Source organism: Podarcis filfolensis (assembly GCF_964270895.1).
Source record: "Podarcis filfolensis genome assembly, chromosome: 8".
Lineage (NCBI taxonomy): Eukaryota > Metazoa > Chordata > Lepidosauria > Squamata > Lacertidae > Podarcis > Podarcis filfolensis.
In genome coordinates this window covers 9,892,307-9,910,723 of record NC_139611.1, presented here as the reverse complement: position 1 = coordinate 9,910,723, position 18,417 = coordinate 9,892,307, and the positions used below count along the sequence as shown (strand labels likewise).

Below are 18,417 nucleotides of genomic sequence, written 5' to 3'. Positions count from 1 at the left end.
GAAAAGAAAACAGACCTTGACAACTTAACCGGCGGAAGAAGGTTTTTTTCAAAAAATCCCTAAGCCCCGGGGTCACAATTTCAGAAAAAAACTGACTTTCGGCAATTCACTCAAAAATGGTGCCCAACGGGTACAAATGCTCCCCTGAATGGTTTGGAGGTCGAAACAGAAGTCTCTTTATCACAGGACAAGAAATCAGACCTCGACAACATAACCGGTGGAAGAAGATTTTTTTGAAGAAATCCCTAATCGCCGGGGTCACAATTTAAGAAAAAATCTGACTTTCAGCAATTCACTCAAAAATGTTGCCCAACGGTGGCAAATGCTCCCCTGAAAGGTTTGGCGATCGAAACAGAAGGCTTTTTATCACAAGACAAGCAATCAGACCGCGACAACTTAACCGGCGGAAAAATATTTTTTTGCAAAAGTCCATAAGCCCCGGGGTCAGAAGTTCAGAAAAAATGTGACTTTCGGCAATTCACTCAAAAATGGTACCCAAAGGTTGCAAATGCTCCCCTGAAAGGTTTGGCGGTCGAAACAGAAGGCTTTTTATCACAGGACAAAAACTCAGACCTCGACAACTTAACCGACGGAATTTTTTTTAAAAAAAAAAATCCCTAAGAACCGGGGTCACAATTTCAGAAAAAATCTGACTTTCGGCAATTCACTCAAAAATGGTGCCCAACGGTTGCAAATGCTCCCCTGAAAGGTTTGGCGGACGAAACAGAAAGATTTTTATCACAGGACAAGAAATCAGACCTCGACAATTTATCCGGCGGAAGAAATTTTTTTTGAAGAAATCCCGAAGCCCCGGGGTCACAATTTCAGAAAAAATGTGACTTTCGACAATTCCCTCAAAAATGGTACAAAACGGGTGCAAATGCTCCCCTGAAAGGTTTGGCGGTCAAAACAAGGCTTTTCATCACAGGAAAAGAAAACAGACCTCGACAACTTAACCGGCGGAAGAAGGTTTTTTTGAAAAAATCCCTAAGCCCCGGAGTCACAATTTCAGGAAAAATCTGACTTTCGGCAATTCACTCAAAAATGGTACCAAACGGTTGCAAATGCTCCTCTGAAAGGTTTGGCGGTCGAAACAGAAGGCTTTTTATCACAGGACAAGAAATCAGACCGCGACAACTTAACCGGCGGAAAAATATTTTTTTGAAAAAATCCCTAAGCCCCGGAGTCACAATTTCAGGAATAATCTGACTTTCGGCAATTCACTCAAAAATAGTACCCAACGGTTGCAAATGCTCCCCTGAAAGGTTTGGCGGTCGAAACAGAAGGCTTTTCATCACAGGAAAAGAAAAGAGACCTCGACAACTTAACCGGCGGAAGAAGGTTTTTTTGAAAAAATCCCTAAGCCCCGGAGTCACAATTTCAGGAAAAGTCTGACTTTCGGCAATTCACTCAAAAATGGTACCAAACGGTTGCAAATGCTCCTCTGAAAGGTTTGGCGGTCGAAACAGAAGGCTTTTTATCACAGGACAAGAAATCAGCCCTCAAAAACTTAACCAGCGGAAGATGAATTTTTTGAAAAAATCCCTAAGACCCGGGGTCACAATTTCAGAAAAAATCTGACATTCGGCAATTCACTCAAAAATGGTGCCCAACGGTTGCAAATTCTCCCCTGAAAGGTTTGGTGGACGAAACTGAAAGATTTTGATCACATGACAAGAAATTAGACCTCGACAATTTAACAGGCGGAAATTTTTTTTTTAAAAAAAAAATCCCTATGCCCCGGTGTCACAATTTCAGGAAAAAAATGTGACTTTCGGCAATTCACTCAAAAATGGTACCCAAAGGTTGCAAATGCTCCTCTAAAATATTTGGCGGTCGAATGAGAAGGATTTTTATCACAGGACAAAAACTCAGACCTCGACAACTTAACCGACGGAATTTTTTTTAAAAAAAATAATCCCTAAGAACCGGGGTCACAATTTCACAAAAAAATCTGACTTTCGGCAATTCACTCAAAAATGGTACCCAACGGTTGCAAATGCTCCCCTGAATGGTTTGGAGGTCGAAACAGAAGTCTCTTTATCACAGGACAAGAAATCAGACCTCGACAACATAACCGGCGGAAAAATATTTTTTTAAAAAAATCCCTAAGCCCCGGAGTCACAATTTAAGAAAAAATCTGACTTTCAGCAATTCACTCAAAAATGTTGCCCAACGGTTGCAAATGCTCCCCTGAAAGGTTTGGCGTTCGAACCAGAAGGCTATTTATCACAGGACAAGAAATAAGACTTCGACAACTTAACGTGCGGAAGAAGATTCTTTTGAAAAAAACTGACTTTCGGCAATTCACTCAAAAATGGTTTTTATCACAGGACAAGAAATCAGACCGCGACAACTTAACCGGCGGGAAAATATTTTTTTGAAAAAATCCCTAAGCCCCGGAGTCACAATTTCAGAAAAAATCTGACTTTTGGCAATTCACTCAAAAATGTTGCCAAACGGCTGCAAATGCTCCCCTGAATGGTTTGGCGGTCGAAACAGAAGGCTTTTCATCACAGGAAAAGAAAACAGACCTTGACAACTTAACCGGCGGAAGAAGGTTTTTTTGAAAAAATCCCTAAGCCCCGGGGTCACAATTTCAGAAAAAATCTGACTTTCGACAATTCACTCAAAAATGGTACAAAACGGTTGCAAATGCTCCCCTGAAAGGTTTGGCGTTCGAACCAGAAGGCTATTTATCACAGGACAAGAAATAAGACTTCGACAACTTAACGTGCGGAAGAAGATTCTTTTGAAAAAAACTGACTTTCGGCAATTCACTCAAAAATGGTTTTTATCACAGGACAAGAAGTCAGACCGCGACAACTTAACCGGCGGAAAAATATTTTTTTGAAAAAATCCCTAAGCCCCGGAGTCACAATTTCAGGAAAAATCTGACTTTCGGCAATTCACTCAAAAATAGTACCCAACTGTTGCAAATGCTCCCCTGAAAGGTTTGGCGGTCGAAACAGAAGGCTTTTCATCACAGGAAAAGAAAACAGACCTTGACAACTTAACCGGCGGAAGAAGGTTTTTTTGAAAAAATCCCTAAGCCCCGGGGTCACAATTTCAGAAAAAATCTGACTTTCGGCAATTCACTCAAAAATGGTACAAAACGGTTGCAAATGCTCCCCTGAAAGGTTTGGCAGTCAAAACAGAAGGCTTTTTATCACAGGAGAAGAAATCAGACCTCAACAACGTAACCGGCGGAAAAATATTTTTTAAAAAAAATCCCTAAGCCCCGGAGTCACAATTTCAGGAAAAATCTGACTTTCGGCAATTCACTCAAAAATGGTACCAAACGGTTGCAAATGCTCCTCTGAAAGGTTTGGCGGTCGAAACAGAAGCCTTTTTATCACAGGACAAGAAATCAGCCCTCAAAAACTTAACCAGCGGAAGATGAATTTTTTGAAAAAATCCCTAAGACCCGGGGTCACAATTTCAGGAAGTATCTGACTTTCGGCAATTCACTCAAAAATGGTACCAAACGGTTGCAAATGCTCCACTGAAAGGTTTGGCGGATGAAACAGAAGGCTTTTTATCACAGGACAAGAAATCAGCCCTCGACAATATAACTGGCGGAAGAAGATTTTTTTGAAAAAATACCTAAGCCCCGGGGTCACAATTTCAGCTAAAATCTGACTTTTGGCAATTCACTCAAAAATGGTGCCAAACTGTTGCAAACGATCCCCTGAAAGCTTTTACGGTGGAAACAGATGGGTTTTTACCATCAGAAACAGAATTAGCCCTTGACCTCTGAACAACTTTTTTTAAAAAAAATCCCTAAGCCCCGGGTTCACAATTTCAGAAAAAATCTGACTTTCGGCAATTCACTCAAAAATGGTACCCAACGGTTGCAAATGCTCCCCTGAAAGGTTTGGCGGTCGAAGCAGAAGGCTTTTTATCACAGGACAAGAAATCAGACCGCGACAACTTGACCGGCGGAAAAATATTTTTTTGAAATAATCCCTAAGACCCGGGGTCACAATTTCAGAAAAAATGTGACTTTCGGCAATTCACTCAAAAATGGTTCCAAACGGTTGCAAATGCTCCTCTGAAAGGTTTGGCGGTCGAAACAGAAGGCTTTTTATCAGAGGACAAGAAATCAGCCCTCGACAATTTAACTGACGTAAGAAGATTTTTTTGAAAAAATCCCTGTCTTGGCTTCCTCTTTAGCCTCGCGCAGCCTCTCCCGGCTGGAGAGGCTGCTCGCGGCTTTGGCAATTCCCCCACCTCCCTCAAAAGCCCGCAGGAGCCGCACACTCCTTAAAGGAGCACGCAGCTCCTGCGGGCTTTTCTACGAGGAGGGAGAAGGGACTGACTGGCCCTCCCTTCTCCCTCCTGGGGAAAAGCCCGCAAGAGCTTGTGTGCGGCTCTTGGGGGCTTTTCCTGCCTGCCTCCCCCCCACATTCGCTCCATAGGACGCACAGACTTTCCCCCTTAGTTTTTAAGAGGTAAAAAGTGTGTCCTATGGAGCGAAAAATACGGTAATCCTGTGCTAATCCCCTCCTCCATAATCAATTGCTTTCAAAAGCCCCCCGGTCCATTTGTATGGTGATGGTGCTTGGGGTCTTTGAAAGATGGGAGGCAATAAAACCATTTTACAAAAGTGCTTCTCCTCTCTCCCCTCAGCATCCCATCCACAGCTTCTCTGGATACGGCTGATCTTCCTCCTGAAAGCGTCAGCAAGGACCAGCTGAAGGACAGACTTTCGGATGTCGTCGCAACGATGAAGAGTGGGAAGATCCAAAGGAAGGCGTTCCAAGATCTTTCCGCCCTCCTGCAGAAGATCCAGGAAAATGTGAGTTACTGAAGGGAAGCACTGCAACCATGCAGGGCTGTCAAGGCCTTCAGGCTGCTCCTTCTAGGCCCACCCTGCATGGTGCCCAAGGGACAATTAGGCATCCCAGCACATACTCAATTTGCAGAACAGAGCTGGGCCATAGTGAGTAAAACGGCTGAGAAAAGAAGAAGAAAGCAAACATCAGGAAAAGAGGGGTGGGAAGTCAAAAAGAAATGGATTTTTTTCTGTAGAGGATGCTAAACGTTTTGGAATCTTTGGAAGGTTTAATAAAAATGTTATAGGAAAAATGGTGATGGGTTGCTTCTCTTATCAGTCCCTTCTCTGGGTTTCTTCTCAGCCATCGGTAGCGGTTCCTGCATCCTCCTTTGGCCAACTGGTGGCGATTTCCTGCCTTTGTGCATTGGATCCGGACCTGGAGAGCAGGCAGCGGGCAGCAGAGGCTCTCTGCCATCTTTTGCCCATCCTGCGGTGCAACGAAGGTAAGACTAGAAGAATGTGTCCCAGCATGGGGTGGGGGTGAGCAAGACCCAAACTAACCCTTTGGCTTTCCTTTGCAGAGATGCTGGCACGAACGTCATGGAACCAAACACTTATCACCAGAGCTGAGAAGGTCCTCAAATCCACCGGAGGACCGGTTCCTGAATTGTTCGTGAATAATTGTTACCATCTTGCCAGGGTAAGTCGCTGTCTCTCAAGCCACATGTTCTGGGTTCCGCAGAGGCTTTCTGCTCCCCAGCCTTGCCCTGTGGGCATCTCTGACCTTCCTCTCTTGCTTCAGGTCTTTGGCGCCTTTCTCCCTGCGGAGCAGCTCTTGGAGGCCATGTGCTTCCTGGCCAGAGACCTGGTTGTCGAGAGCAGCTTCAACCCACTGGATATCTCCCACTTACTGCAAGAATTCATCAAGCAGTTTGGCGGCACAAAAGTGGAGGTAACGTGTCTGCAAAGGTAGGAGAGAAGAAGATTCTCCGCTTTGGTGTAGGGGAGGCCACCTCATGCCATTGGGTGGCCAGGACACATGTTAGTTGAGAGGGGCCTGGCAACGTCAGGACAAGAACCTCAGCCAAGGGTCCTGAGAAACATGGGTTCAGGGATAGGGAATCCTCCTCCTTCTGGGAGCAGACTGGCAAGCTTCTTCTCTTGGCCCACAATGGATAGGGGAACTGGCGCCCTGGAGCTGCCTGGGTTCAATACCTCCAAGGACCCTGAGTGGTACCTTGGAAGGAAGATGGCTGTGGTGGCACAGGTCAAGGGTCCCTCTTTCAATGAGGGATGGAGGGATCCACCTGCAGACAGCCCCACTTCCTTGTACTCTCCAAGCAACCCTCTCCTTTTCTCTGACAGGTGAAGGTGCTGCTGGAGGCCTTCTATAAGATCAGCCAGGGGCCTACAGTGCAAGGCAGAAGCATGGCCATCTTCGCTTTGTCCATCATGTCACACCACCACATGGAGAAAGTGGTTGAATACCTCCTCCAGTTTCCCTTCGGGTATGGAGCCCTCCAGGTTGTACTGAGCTAAGGGGAAGGTTGGCAAGCTGCAGGGCTTGCTCAGAAAGCCCTTGCTGCCATTTCCTCTCTCTGGAGCATGGCAGCAAGCAGGAGACTTGAATCTGACCATTGCTCTTGTTTTTGCATTCACAGAGACTGCGAGAGAGTGTGGAAGGAGGTTTTAGCATCGGCCGACCCAGAACAACTGATCCATCTCATGGCCGAGCAGATTTACCAAAGCCCCTTAGCGGAATCTGCCACCCAAGTGGTAAGGACCAACCACCTGCTTTCTGGCTTCCTTCTTCCCAGGGTAATATCAAGGGGTTCCTGTATTCTGCAGGAAAGCAGGGAAAGTGATTTGTACCTCTCTCTCTTCCAGCAACATCTCACCAGCCTGTTGCACACCATCCTCAGGATGGAGGACTACAAGGCAGCTGTGCGCCGGAACTTCCCACAGCTGCTGATCGCTCTCCTGGGGATGGTTATCAACTTCCACTATGACCAGGAATTCCTTGAGTGAGTAGTGTGTTGCAAAGGGACCAATGGAGTCCTTTCCCCTTCAACCTTGGGGGGTTTCCAGTCCAGCTTGGTTTTCCAAGGGAGGCTCTCCTTCAGGCGGCTGCTAGGGAGGAAGGATGGGGAAAGAATTTGAGTGTGTGGCAATGACCCTCCTGGTAAAACTGGTCTTGCTTTGGTTCCAGAGGGGCTAAGGAAGTTCTGCACCTCCTTCTTGGCACCACTGGAGAGCAAGTGGAGGCGGCCATCGTTGACCAACTTTTCTGCCGGGAGAATTTCAGCCAGGGGTTGTCTGCCATGGTGAGGTAAGAGGAAGAATGCGGTGACCTTCCCCAGTGGTCTGGCAAACGGAGCTGAAGGCACAGGATCGGACTGTGCCCCTGTTTGCTTCCTGCGGTGTCTTTCCCTTCCTTACCGAGATCTCCTTCTCCATTTCAGAGCTGTCGGAAAGCGACACTGGTGGATCCCTCCCATGGTGGAAAGCATCATCGCTGCTCTCAAGGACCAGGATTTTGCTGGAATGCCACAAGTCGCGGCAGCTATCTACATCGAGGTGAGGGGGACTGACACGGGAGGAAATGGGTGCAGCAAGGAGGCCCTGGCTTGGTTTCTGCCGAGTGTTGGGCTACTTTGAGCTTAAGGACTGTTGCCTGTTTTAGTGCTCCTCAGAGTAGACCCATTGGATTTGATGTACATGACAAACTTTGGTCCATTCACTTCAGTGGGTTTGCTCTGTGCAGATTTGCAAATGGTGGGTAAAAGGAGAACCTGCCTCAGCCTCTCATCACTGAAGAGTTTCTTTCTCTTTGGGCCTCTTTAGCTGCTCAGCTGCCGTCTGGAGGTCTATCCCTGTGCAGATACACTGGAGCAGCTCCTCAACTGGCTGGAACATGACCACCTGCAAGTCCAGAAGCTCAGCGTCAGAGGGATATCCCTGCTTCTGGACTCTGACATGGCAAGTGATGCTCAGAGGGAGGGAGGGAGGGGGGTGCAGATCTTGATTCTAATCATGGTCCAACACTCTTTTGCTGGCACAATACTGAAGGGCCTGTGCTAAAAGGCGTGAGGCCTTTCAGACCTTTGAAAAGATTCTCTCTTTTGTGTAGGACCCTTCACTTCTGCGGCTGTTGCTGCTGGATTCCCTCCCTTCTGCAGAAGCCGATGTCCTCCCAGAGTTGATAGAGCTGGTAGACCAAGCCCACCATTCCAGGGAGCTGGGAGAGGAAGACCTGAAGATGCTGGCGGCAACCTACTGCAGTCTGGCTGCCCATGTGAGTATGAGGGAAAACATGACATCACACCCGGTGGTGGAGGAATGCTTTGGAAGAGGAAGGGTGGGGTTTAGACTGGCATGCAGCGGAGATGTTCTGGCTTCAGGAGGGTGTTCCTCTGGAGCACCTTCTCTTGGAAGCCTGCCTGGAAAACAAAGGGGGAGTGTCACCCCTCCCCCCCAGTCTCCCCCAGGAGGAGGATAGGGGGCTGAGCAGCCTCAAAACACCCCAGTGGGCAGGATAAAGGAAACTGATCTGATGAGAAACACAACCTCCGATATTTTCTGCCTACAGGAGGAAGCCTCCGTCCGGACATCAGCCATCCAACATCTGGGGCTGCTTCGGGGCTGGGTGAGAGAGCAAAGGCTTCCCATAACATCAACAGAAGAAGAAGCCATTCACGAACTGGTTGTCATCCTCATTCGCCTCGAAGACAAGGACGAGGTGGCCAAGGTGAGGGCCAAAGAGGTGGACTTACGCAGTAGGAGGGAGGGATTGTTCTCAGGAGCTTCCAAGACTATGTACCGCAATTTGTAACCCTCTTCTCTTCTTGTGTTGCAGGCCGCAAGGAGGGCTCTTTCCCATCTAGCCCCACAAGTCAAGTGGTGGGCGCGTCTGAACAAATTTAGCCTCCACTTTGCTCTCCACCAGGCTGCCAAGCATCTGGTAAGGTCCCTCTGCTTCGTTGGCAGCTTTGCCCAGGCATGTCTTTGGGAGTGCAAGGCTCTTCTGCCGCGCTCTCAAGCCTCTCTGATGCCAATTCTCCTTTGTCTTTGCCCACAGAGCAAGACCTTCAGCAAGGACATCCTTCGGAGTGCTGCCTTAACATGTACGAAGCCGTCTGCCAACAGGCTGCCAGCAGTCTCCAGGGTGGCAGCTCTGCTTCTGGGTAAGTCAAGCAACGTCCTTCCCTGGTAGGGATGGACAGAAACGTCTTGGTAACGATGGCAGGGAGGATGGACATGTCCCCAGGCCACCTGCTAGGTAGGCCTCCATCTGTGCCCAGATCTTGCTCTGAGTGCTCCGTGAGGGTGGAGGCCTCTAGACGCAGCAGAGCATACCTGCCCTCCAGTGGCGTAGCGTGGGGGGTGCAGGGGGGGCCGGCCGCACCGGGCGCAACATCTGGGGGTTAGGGTTAGGGGGCGCGAATCCACGGGTTAGGGGGCGCAAATCCACGGGTTAGGGGGCGCAAATCCACGGGTTAGGGGGCGCAAATTACTTGCCTTGCCCCGGGTGCTGACAACCCACGCTACGCCACTGCTGCCCTCCTGCCGAGCTGCCTCTGTCTCCGCTTGCTTTGCACCAAGATGACGTCCCTTTTCTTGCCCCCTCTCTCTCTCTAGGTCATCTGGCTTAAACCAGCACAAACCGCCCTAGATCGGTTCAAACCAGCCTAGTCCGGTTCAAACCGGCTTCGGTTGGCGCAAACCGGTCTTGATCGGTTCAAACCAGCCTAGACCTGTTGCAACCAGTATGAGCTAGTTCCAACCAGTCTAGGCCAGTTTAAACTGGTCTGGGCAAGTTGGAACCCGCCTGGACCTTTTCCAACTGGTTTGGCGGGTTCCAATTGGCTTGGACTGGCAACACAGAGGAAGAACAGGAGCCCCAAAGGAAACAATATGGAAGCTTTAGGGGCAAGGACGGATTTGGGGCTCCAAGTTGTGGGGGAAGAGGCTGCCATAATAAAACACTGCTTCTCATCACAGAGCCTACAGAAGGTTGGAAGCAGCCCCACGTTGCTACCTTCAAGCTATGCTCACTCTTCTTTGGGACCATTCTGTACAAATCCAACACACACATACACACACCAAAAAAAACCCCTTCAGTCCCAGATAGCCTGCAAGCAGGAGACAGAGAGAGGGGGCCAGTCTAAGGATGCAAACAGGGTGGGGAGGAAGATGAACTGAGAGACAGAGAGAGATTTGCTAATGACTTTTATTAGTCCTTGCAAGCTTTCATCGTACATGAATGCCCGTGGAGAAAACCCACATAAACCGGGCAGGGCCTGACACCGCAAATATAAGTTAGCTAACTTCCGGCAAGGGGCAGGGTAAGTGGAGCTGCGAAGCAAAGGCCCTGAAGGGATGTCAGGCGCTGGCTGCCTTTTCCTTGTAGGTGGCCATCATCTTCTTGATCTCAGCAATCGCTTTTCCAGGGTTCAGCCCCTGAAACAAGAACAGGAAAGGTGGAGAAAGTCCTTCAACGGCTAGTGCAACCCCATTGCCAAGTCCAACACAAGAAGACAACATCTGCACATCCAAGAGGCAAATGGAAATGTGGCAGCAGGTAGGGAGCTCCCTTCATCCCTTTGCACGATAACTGGCAGACGGGGAGAGACAAGAGCCCTCAAGGTGCTGCTGGAATATGATTCTCACCTGCAGAAGTCCATGACCACCAACCCTGCTGACTGGCATGCTGGGGTTGCTGGGAGTGCAGCAACACCCCGAGTTCCCCATCCTGGCCACCATCTGCCCCTGACCCACATGGACTGAGTCACCCATTTCCAGAGGCTGCCCCCCCCAAGAAAACACAGCAGAGCAGCCTGCATAAACAAGCCCAGAACAGCCGCACAGAGTTAGTACCTGCTGGACTCACAGGGAGCCAGAAGCATCCCAATGTCCTTCTCAAAGTGTCCCAATAGCATTTCTGGCCAAGCCCCTGGGGGAAGGGGGAGAGAAACGACTGCAGGTTCTTCCCTCCCCTCCATTCCCCCCGTGTGGACTGTGCTGGCGGGGTGAGAGCCCTCACCTTGGGGCAGGTCTTTGTGCAGTTCATGATGGTGTGGCAACGGTAGAGGGAAAAGGGGTCCTGCAGCTGAGCTAGGCGCTCCTCTGTGTAATCGTCCCGGGAGTCAATCATCCAACGATAAGCCTGGAAGACAGAAAAAGAGGGTGCTGGGTGTGAATCTTTGCACAGAAGAGGGGCTTACATGCCCAGGGGTCTCCCTAAAGCCACTGCCGACATAAGGAGGGGAGGGTTTGCGGGCTCACGCCCACCAACATCCGCGTGGGGCTGGCTGCGGCCCCGCGCAACCGGCATCAGCCCCAGGGCCAGCCAATCGGCTGGCTGCAAGGGCGGGGCTCGGGTCACTTAAGGTCGGCGCGGCCCGAGATCGCCCCTTTCCTTCCTCACCCCAGCTGCGGTTTCCCACCCATCCACCCTCTAGGTTTTCCCTCGGACTTTGCTATGAACCTCGGTTGGTTGCCGCAAGGAGTCTGGTAGGAATTTTTCCACTTGGCTAATTGGCATTCATTTAAAGCCATTTGGTTTTTTCGCCTACCTCATAGCAAATCGTCACAACGCCTTTGGTTTGGCGGTTATGCATTGGTAGGAGTATTATTATGCAGATGAGTCGGGGGGAGGAGTGCCATCACCTCCCCCAAATATTTAAGGGTAGTCCGATAAAGGATTCCAGGGGCGTTGCCTCGTCCGAAACCTATGGAGGCTAGGGCCTAAAGCGCGCCCCTGAGCGGTGACCCCTCGGGGACTGCCTAGGGATGTGCATCTCAGGGGCTCCCCCTGCTGGTGTTAACCCTTTCCGGTTCTCATGCCGGATAGTCTGATAGGACCAATGCCTAAAGCCTCTTACCTGTAACCAATAAAGTTGTGGCCAATTTCACCCATTAACCTAAAATTTTGGTGTCCTGTCTCTTTATTTATTCCAACTGGTGGGAGGCAGGAATCGCCACGCAATACCTGACACTCTTCCCCCCTCCCTCTGCCTTTCACCATGACACCTTTTGCCCATTCAGCTGACTCCCTCTTCTCTTTCCAGGGTCTTCTGCACCCACCTGAAACGCATTCCCTGGCTCCTGTCCATCACAGCCTCTCCCTCCTTCAACCTGAGAGCCACTGAGCATCTCCCCATACCTGGTCCTCCCCTCCCCTCATACCCCACTGATGATTGGCAGGAGTCTCCCTGCCCCGCTGGCAACATGGATTGAGTTCTGGGCTTCCCCACCCTGGCAGCCAGTGGGCACTTCTGGTCTTTTTACCTGCATGAGCACAGCGGGGCCCAGGTACTTGTCTCCGTTCCACCAGTAGCTGGGGCAGCTGGTGCTGCAGCAGGCACAGAGGATGCATTCGTATAGCCCGTCCTGGCAGGGAGCAAAAGAGGAGCCACAGAGTCAAAGGACTATTTAGCATCTGCCATGAGGGAAAATGAAGCGCAGCCCCACCAGAGGAACACCTTGTGTGGGTCCCAATCCACCCAGACAACCTCCGACGAAGTGAACAAAAGCAAGGGAAAGGGACTTGGTGGGCTGCCACAATGCCGGTTTGTTTCCTAGCAAGTGTTTTTCAGGGGTGCGCTGCCTTGAAACACAGAAAGCTCCAACCCAAACCGCAGTGGCAAGGAGCAGCCACTGACAGGGCCACTGAAATGCCACTTAGAGGACTTCGGAAACCACCCAAGACGGGGTACCACTGTCATCACATCAAATGGCAAGTCTGTAAGTCAAGAATTGTGCAGTGTGTGTGTGTGTGTCACAGCTTGTGTGCAGCAACTGCAGCTCCTGTTTCACTACATGTCCCTCCAGGAAAGGGAGAAGATGAATGGGATAGAGATCCCCTGCCTGGCTCCAGGCTCTGCCATAATGGAACTGCCCTCCTCCCACCTGGCTCCAGGCTGAAGGACCTTTGAAGATGAGCCACCCTCGGTTTGCCCCAAAGGCTCCTGTAAGACCCTTCAAGGGGAGGAAGGTCAGTGATCTCCTGAAGGAGGCCACTTGGGGGCATGAAGCGGGAGAGGGGCTTCCACCTCTCCGCTAAGAACTGCACCGGTCTTTTAGCCAGGCTCGATGTGCAGACCCCTGCCCAATTGCCCCAGGCAACTCAGCTTTGCCTCCGAGTGACCAGGCAGGAGTCCTTGAGAAAAGGAGGCCATTTTCATCTCCTAGACTACCTCAGCCTCGGAGCCCAGAACAGCAGCAGCTGCTGCCACTCAGCAAAATGAAGGATGCACAACTTCCTGGGCAGAAAGAGAGGCTGAGGTGGGGTGGGGCAGATTCATGGCTTGAAAGGGGGATTTAGACAAATTCACTGAGGAGGACAAGGCTTTTGATAGCTACGGTTATGCAGTACTTCCATGGCCAGAGGTAAGAAGCCTTCGTGTGCCAATTGCTGGGGACCAAAGGGCCAGAGAGTGGTGTGTGCTCCTGTCCTGCTCGAAGATGCCCCACAGGAAGAGAGGATATTGGGCAAGATGGGCCTGATCCTGCTTCAGGGCTCTTCTTAGGTGCCCATAAAAACTAGTGGCAGGGGCTTGGTGCACAATGGGTTCAGATCCTGGAGGCACTTCTTAAGCAGAGCTCTTGGGCAGCAGCAGGGATAAGAGAGGGCTTCCTCTGACAGTGGAGGAGCAGAACCCTGAAGTGGAGTAAGCCAGGCAGGCCTCTCAGTGATGGGGGTCTCGGGACAGGAAGGAGGGGTGACCCGGGGAGGTGAGACTGCAGCTGCCAATACTAGAGGCTGCCTCCCCGTGGGAAGAAGTTAAGACAGGCCAAAACACCAATGAAGCAGAATGAAAAGAAAAGAGGAGTAATGACCAGCTTCTCCCGATCTTCTATGGACTGGAGGTATTGCTCTTTGCCTTGCTTGGACTCGTCCTTTTTTTTCAAATACGGCTGGATGGCTTTGTACTGGGCATAGAAGTTGCTCAAGTCCTGGAATGGGAAAAAGCATTTATTGAGCGCAACAGACTCAAGAAGGGGCAAAAGCTGGGCCCAGTTGGACAGCCCCCTACATCTCAGAGCCCCTCACCCCCGTACAAGGGCAGGGGGCCATCTCAGAGACAAAAACTTGGCACCCCAATACATTCTGCTATATTTTCTTAGTTCTCCTGCTTCCAGAGAAATAACATTACCTTCTGCCAACTGGTCTACAAAGAAGGTGTGAACTTACTGGTACAAGATCCTTCACCACATACATGTGTGGGAGAGGGTATATTTTGGCGACCTTGCCAAGGTCAGTGTCAATCCTCGTGGTACAAGCCAAACTGTTGCCTCCACCAATGTTCATTGCGCAGGAGCCACAGATGCCTAGGACAAGGAGAGGACAAGTCACAACAGGGCCAGCGGCTCACTGCCTCCCACCATAGGAATACAGAAAGCTGCCTCACATCAAGTCAGGCCATGGGTTCATTAGAAGAAGAAGAATTTGGATTTGATATCCCGCCTTTCACTCCCTTTAAGGAGTCTCAAAGCGGCTAACATTCTCCTTTCCCTTCCTCCCCCACAACAAACACTCTGTGAGGTGAGTGGGGCTGAGAGACTTCAAAGAAGTGTGACTGGCCCAAGGTCACCCAGCAGCTGCATGTGGAGGAGCAGAGACGCGAACCCGGTTCCCCAGATTACGAGACTACCGCTCTTAACCACTACACCATACTGGCTCTCATTATCAGCACAACAGCAGGGGTCTCTCTCAGACTGACTGAGAGTTGCTGGGGACTGAACCTGGGACCTTATGCATGCAAAGCTGATGTTCTGCCACTGAACTAAGACACCTCCCTGGTCCTACTCAAAATCTCCACCTTCCTACATCTAAGATCCTCACATCAAAGCTGTTTTAATTTTTCAAAAGGAAGCATTGCTTCTCTTTCCACAAAGCCTCTTAAAAAGCAGTTAATCTTGTGGCAATTTGAAGAGATAGTGCAAACTCTTTCAGCATTTGTTTGCTTCTTGTTTTACAACAGGCCTAAGCGGAGAGAGTATGTTATTAAACAGAGCTATTTATAGCCACGTTATGTATGCCAATTACAGATCTAATTATAAACAACAGAGAACGCTTGTCCCAAAGAGCTTTGGGGTTATATCCAAAGCCTTTTTTCCTGGGCAGTCATGGGTCTGTCCCAGCATACTTTCCTCAACCTGATGCCTGAAGTGTGCATGCACACGAAAGCTCATACCAAGAACTAACTTAGTTGGTCTTTAAGGTGCTACTGGAAGGAAAAAAAAATTTTGTTTTGACTGATGCCTTCCATAAGTTTTATACCAGAGATTCCCAATCGGTGGTCCATGCACCCCAGGGGGTCCACATAACCCACCCAGGAGGTCGATGGCAGCATTCACATACAATAATTACCATAGAGATATCAACACTTTCAAAAGCCCATGGCTTTTGAATTGAAAACCACTGTTGTTGACTACAGCTACTATCATCAGCCTCGGTCATGGCCATGGGGTCAGAGGATGCTGAAGCTGATAGGAGTTACTCAGAGTAGCCCCATGAAAATTAATGCTCATTATCAGCTTAGGTCCATTAACTGCAATGGGCCTATGCTGAGTAAAACTTAGCTGGATTCAACCATTAATCTTTTAAGCAATTCTGATTCCTAAGTCTTGTTAGACAGGTTTAACCATCTCAACCTCAAAACTTGCAAAAGCTGCCATGTGTTTCAGAATTTGGCCTCTTCACAAGGTTTTAGCAGGTCATGGAGAGAGGTGACTCTCTCCCATTTAGGCCAACCTAAATCAAGTTGCTCAAATGCTCTGACAACAGAAAGTGTGAACAGGTAGGAGGTGGGCCTTGCCTTGACCATCGTTCACCTGAGCCCACCTGGGCTTCTCAGAAGACAGCAAACAAGACACAAGTTTACCTTCTCTGCAAGACCTGCGGAAGGTCAGGGTGGAGTCCATTTCATTCTTAATCTTGATCAGGGCATCAAGAACCATCGGTCCACATCTAGAAAGAGAAATACCAAGTTCTCTGCTCATCTCTAAGTCCACTGCTCTCCTTCCTTATATGGGCCCCCCACTACACACTCTCCACAGTGTGTTCTTAAAGCAAAGGAAATGGGTTAAAACAGAAGAAAGATGTCACTGCATTACCACAGCAAGGTGGTAACCTGTCCAAGCCACCAAATATGATGCCAGGTCACTTGCTAGCAGCAGTAATTCACATGTTTTTGAAAAGCAGGAAGTGGCTGCTCTGAAGCGAAGTCCAGCTGGAGGCAAGCTACATTTCTGTGTGCTAAGTTGGCCTGACTTAACGTGTGGCCCTGCTGAAGGTGCCTGCTACAATTTCCCCATGCTCTGATGAATGCCTCCATCTTGGGTTACCAAACTGAAGGCACCTTCATCTTTGTGCCTCAACACCTGATACCAACGCCCTTTGCTTGCTGCCACTGATTGAACTGTTATAATTGCTACACAGCCCTCCCCTCCCTCAATGGATCGCCTTGTTGGTCAAAGAAATAAACGAAAATGGAGGAAAGACCAGGCAGTAGAAAGCAAGGCTGCCTTTTCTTTATTGGCCGTTCCATTTGCAGAGTCCCTCCCCGCTACCCCGCCTTGTGAGAGAGGTGAGAAGCCCCAACCTCAGAAAGTATTCACCCCCCCCCCTTTTACAGAAAGACCACCCCAAAACATCACAGATACATGACAAGTCTGTCAATCGAGATGGCTGACAATACCTGATAATTGCCCTTCCTGGCCTGGCCTGAAATGGTGGATACCTTGACACCAGAATCTATTGTAAAGGACCTTTTTCTTTTATACATAGATATTGGCTCTTTTGACAAGTCCACTTCCTCAGGAAGAATTTCCTGCTATGTGACTGGAGAGGGTCTCTGGGGTTGACCGCAAGCTAAACTTGGCCTTGGACTTGTTCTGTGTTTTCGTTTCATTCTCATGATTTAGAGATGGATGCCATTTTATTTGAAGGCAAAAGGAGATATTTGGGATTATGCATTTATGTATGTATACTCCTGGCTGTGTGTGTATTGTATAACATGTTGCAATTGTTACATAACATATAAATTGTTGTGTAACATGTTATAATTGTATAACATGATGCACAGGAGCACCCAAGGGTGGGCAACATCCCTTGGCGGAGGGCAGAGGGCCCCTTCTTCAAAGCGCTACTCACTTGTTCAGATCAACTTCATATGTCTGCATACGAGGTTTCTCCCCGGGGTTGTCTGGGTTCCACCGATATATTGCAAACTTCTTAATGCGGGTGGCTGTCTGTGTGTCAGGCGCGGCGGCGGCAGCAGCTGCATGTGCCCTGCGGCAAACCTGTACACCAAGGAAGAAGGAAAGGAGACCTGAGCCCTGAGCAAGAGGCATGCACAGCTGGGCAAACAGTTCCATCTCTGAGACAAGTGTGCGCTTGGGGCCAGCCAGAGTTTACTACCATCAACATTATGTCTCTTTTGCACTGCGGGTGGGGGGACTTGGACTGAGGGTGCCTTGCTTGAAGCAATGCAGACACAGTTGGTAGGGGCCCCTTGCCCTCCTCCATTGCCTGGCAGACTACGGCTGCGGCTCTCTCCTTCCCGTTGCTGCAGCTGCCCATAGCATTTGGTGGTGGGCAGTGGCGTAGCGTGGGGGGTGCATAGGGGGCCGGCCGCACCGGGCGCAACATCTGGGGTTAGGGCAAATCCACGGGTTGGGGGGCGCAAATCCACGGGTTAGGGGGCGCAAATCCACGGGTTAGGGGGCGCAAATCCATGGGTTAGGGGGCGCAAATTACTTGCCTTGCCCCGGGTGCTGACAACCCACGCTACGCCACTGGTGGTGGGTGCTTCCCCCCATTTGAGAGTGGAGACATAGGAGCCAACTCCTAGGGGCCAAGGGCCCTTCACTCCCTCCCCCCAAGTCGATGAACACTGCCATTCAATGCCCCCTCCAAATTTTATTCAATTTGGCAGCCCAGGCATCAGCCTCTGCTCCTTCAGCCCCTCGCGGCTGCAAACAGAGTCCCCATCCGTCCCTCCGGCTACAGCGGTCAGGGATGAAGATGGGGAGCGGGGCGGCCGCACAGCTGTCAACTTTTCCCTTTTCTTGCGAGGAATCCTATTCGGAATAAGGGAATCTCCCTTAAAAGAAGGGAAACGTTGACAGCTATGGGCGGCCGGGAGGACGCCGCTTCTGTTGCTCCCTCGGCAAAAGCCTCCAGGGTCGGACCCAGCCGCCCAGGCAGCCACGTTCCTCGGAGCCAGGACGGCGGAGGACAGAACTGGCCGGCACCTTCCTCCTCTTCCTCACTGAGGACTAGCCGCCTCCCGAGGCCAACCGCTGCGGAGCCCCTCCCCTCCCGGACACTCCGGTCTCGCTCACCTGCAGCAACCGCAGCGCCCCCGCCGGGCCTCGCCGAAAGGATAAGGACGCGCCCGCCGCCCGCTCAGCCGCCAACGCCGCCGCCGCCACCACCACGGTCACAGAGGCCGCCGCCATCTTGCGCCCTCTGAGCGGATCACCCTGACAGCTGCTTCCGGAAGGGGAGGGACCGCAAGGCCCGCTTCCGTTCTGCGGACATATTGAGAGAGGCGACGGGGAAGGCGCCTGGTTGGGAGGGGCCATGGGGACGCAAGCACGTAGGTGCGCGCGGGAGGAGGAGGTCC

The 18,417-nt window shown here is 50.5% G+C and overlaps 2 protein-coding genes across 2 annotated transcripts; one reads left to right on the top strand and one right to left on the bottom strand.

The window, feature by feature from the left end:
* The first annotated feature begins 4,532 nt into the window (after positions 1–4,532).
* On the top strand, positions 4,533–9,127 carry LOC310769751 (uncharacterized protein). Its single transcript, XM_083629454.1, has 14 exons — positions 4,533–4,801; positions 5,142–5,283; positions 5,362–5,480; positions 5,583–5,732; positions 6,146–6,288; positions 6,442–6,556; positions 6,668–6,804; positions 6,990–7,109; positions 7,243–7,357; positions 7,625–7,759; positions 7,911–8,075; positions 8,370–8,528; positions 8,637–8,741; positions 8,859–9,127. Exons 1-14 carry the CDS (start codon positions 4,730–4,732, stop codon positions 8,991–8,993), a joined length of 1,812 nt encoding a protein of 603 aa, XP_083485580.1. The 5' UTR covers positions 4,533–4,729; the 3' UTR covers positions 8,994–9,127.
* Positions 9,128–9,992: 865 nt separating this feature from the next.
* Positions 9,993–18,293, bottom strand: SDHB (succinate dehydrogenase complex iron sulfur subunit B). The gene is made up of 8 exons (XM_083629615.1): positions 18,134–18,293; positions 16,941–17,089; positions 15,670–15,755; positions 13,977–14,113; positions 13,622–13,738; positions 12,071–12,172; positions 10,824–10,946; positions 9,993–10,240 (listed from the first exon to the last, which is right to left on the bottom strand). The coding sequence occupies exons 1-8, from the start codon at positions 18,248–18,250 to the stop codon at positions 10,163–10,165; spliced, it is 909 nt and encodes a 302-aa protein (XP_083485741.1). The 5' UTR covers positions 18,251–18,293; the 3' UTR covers positions 9,993–10,162.
* Positions 18,294–18,417: the final 124 nt, after the last annotated feature.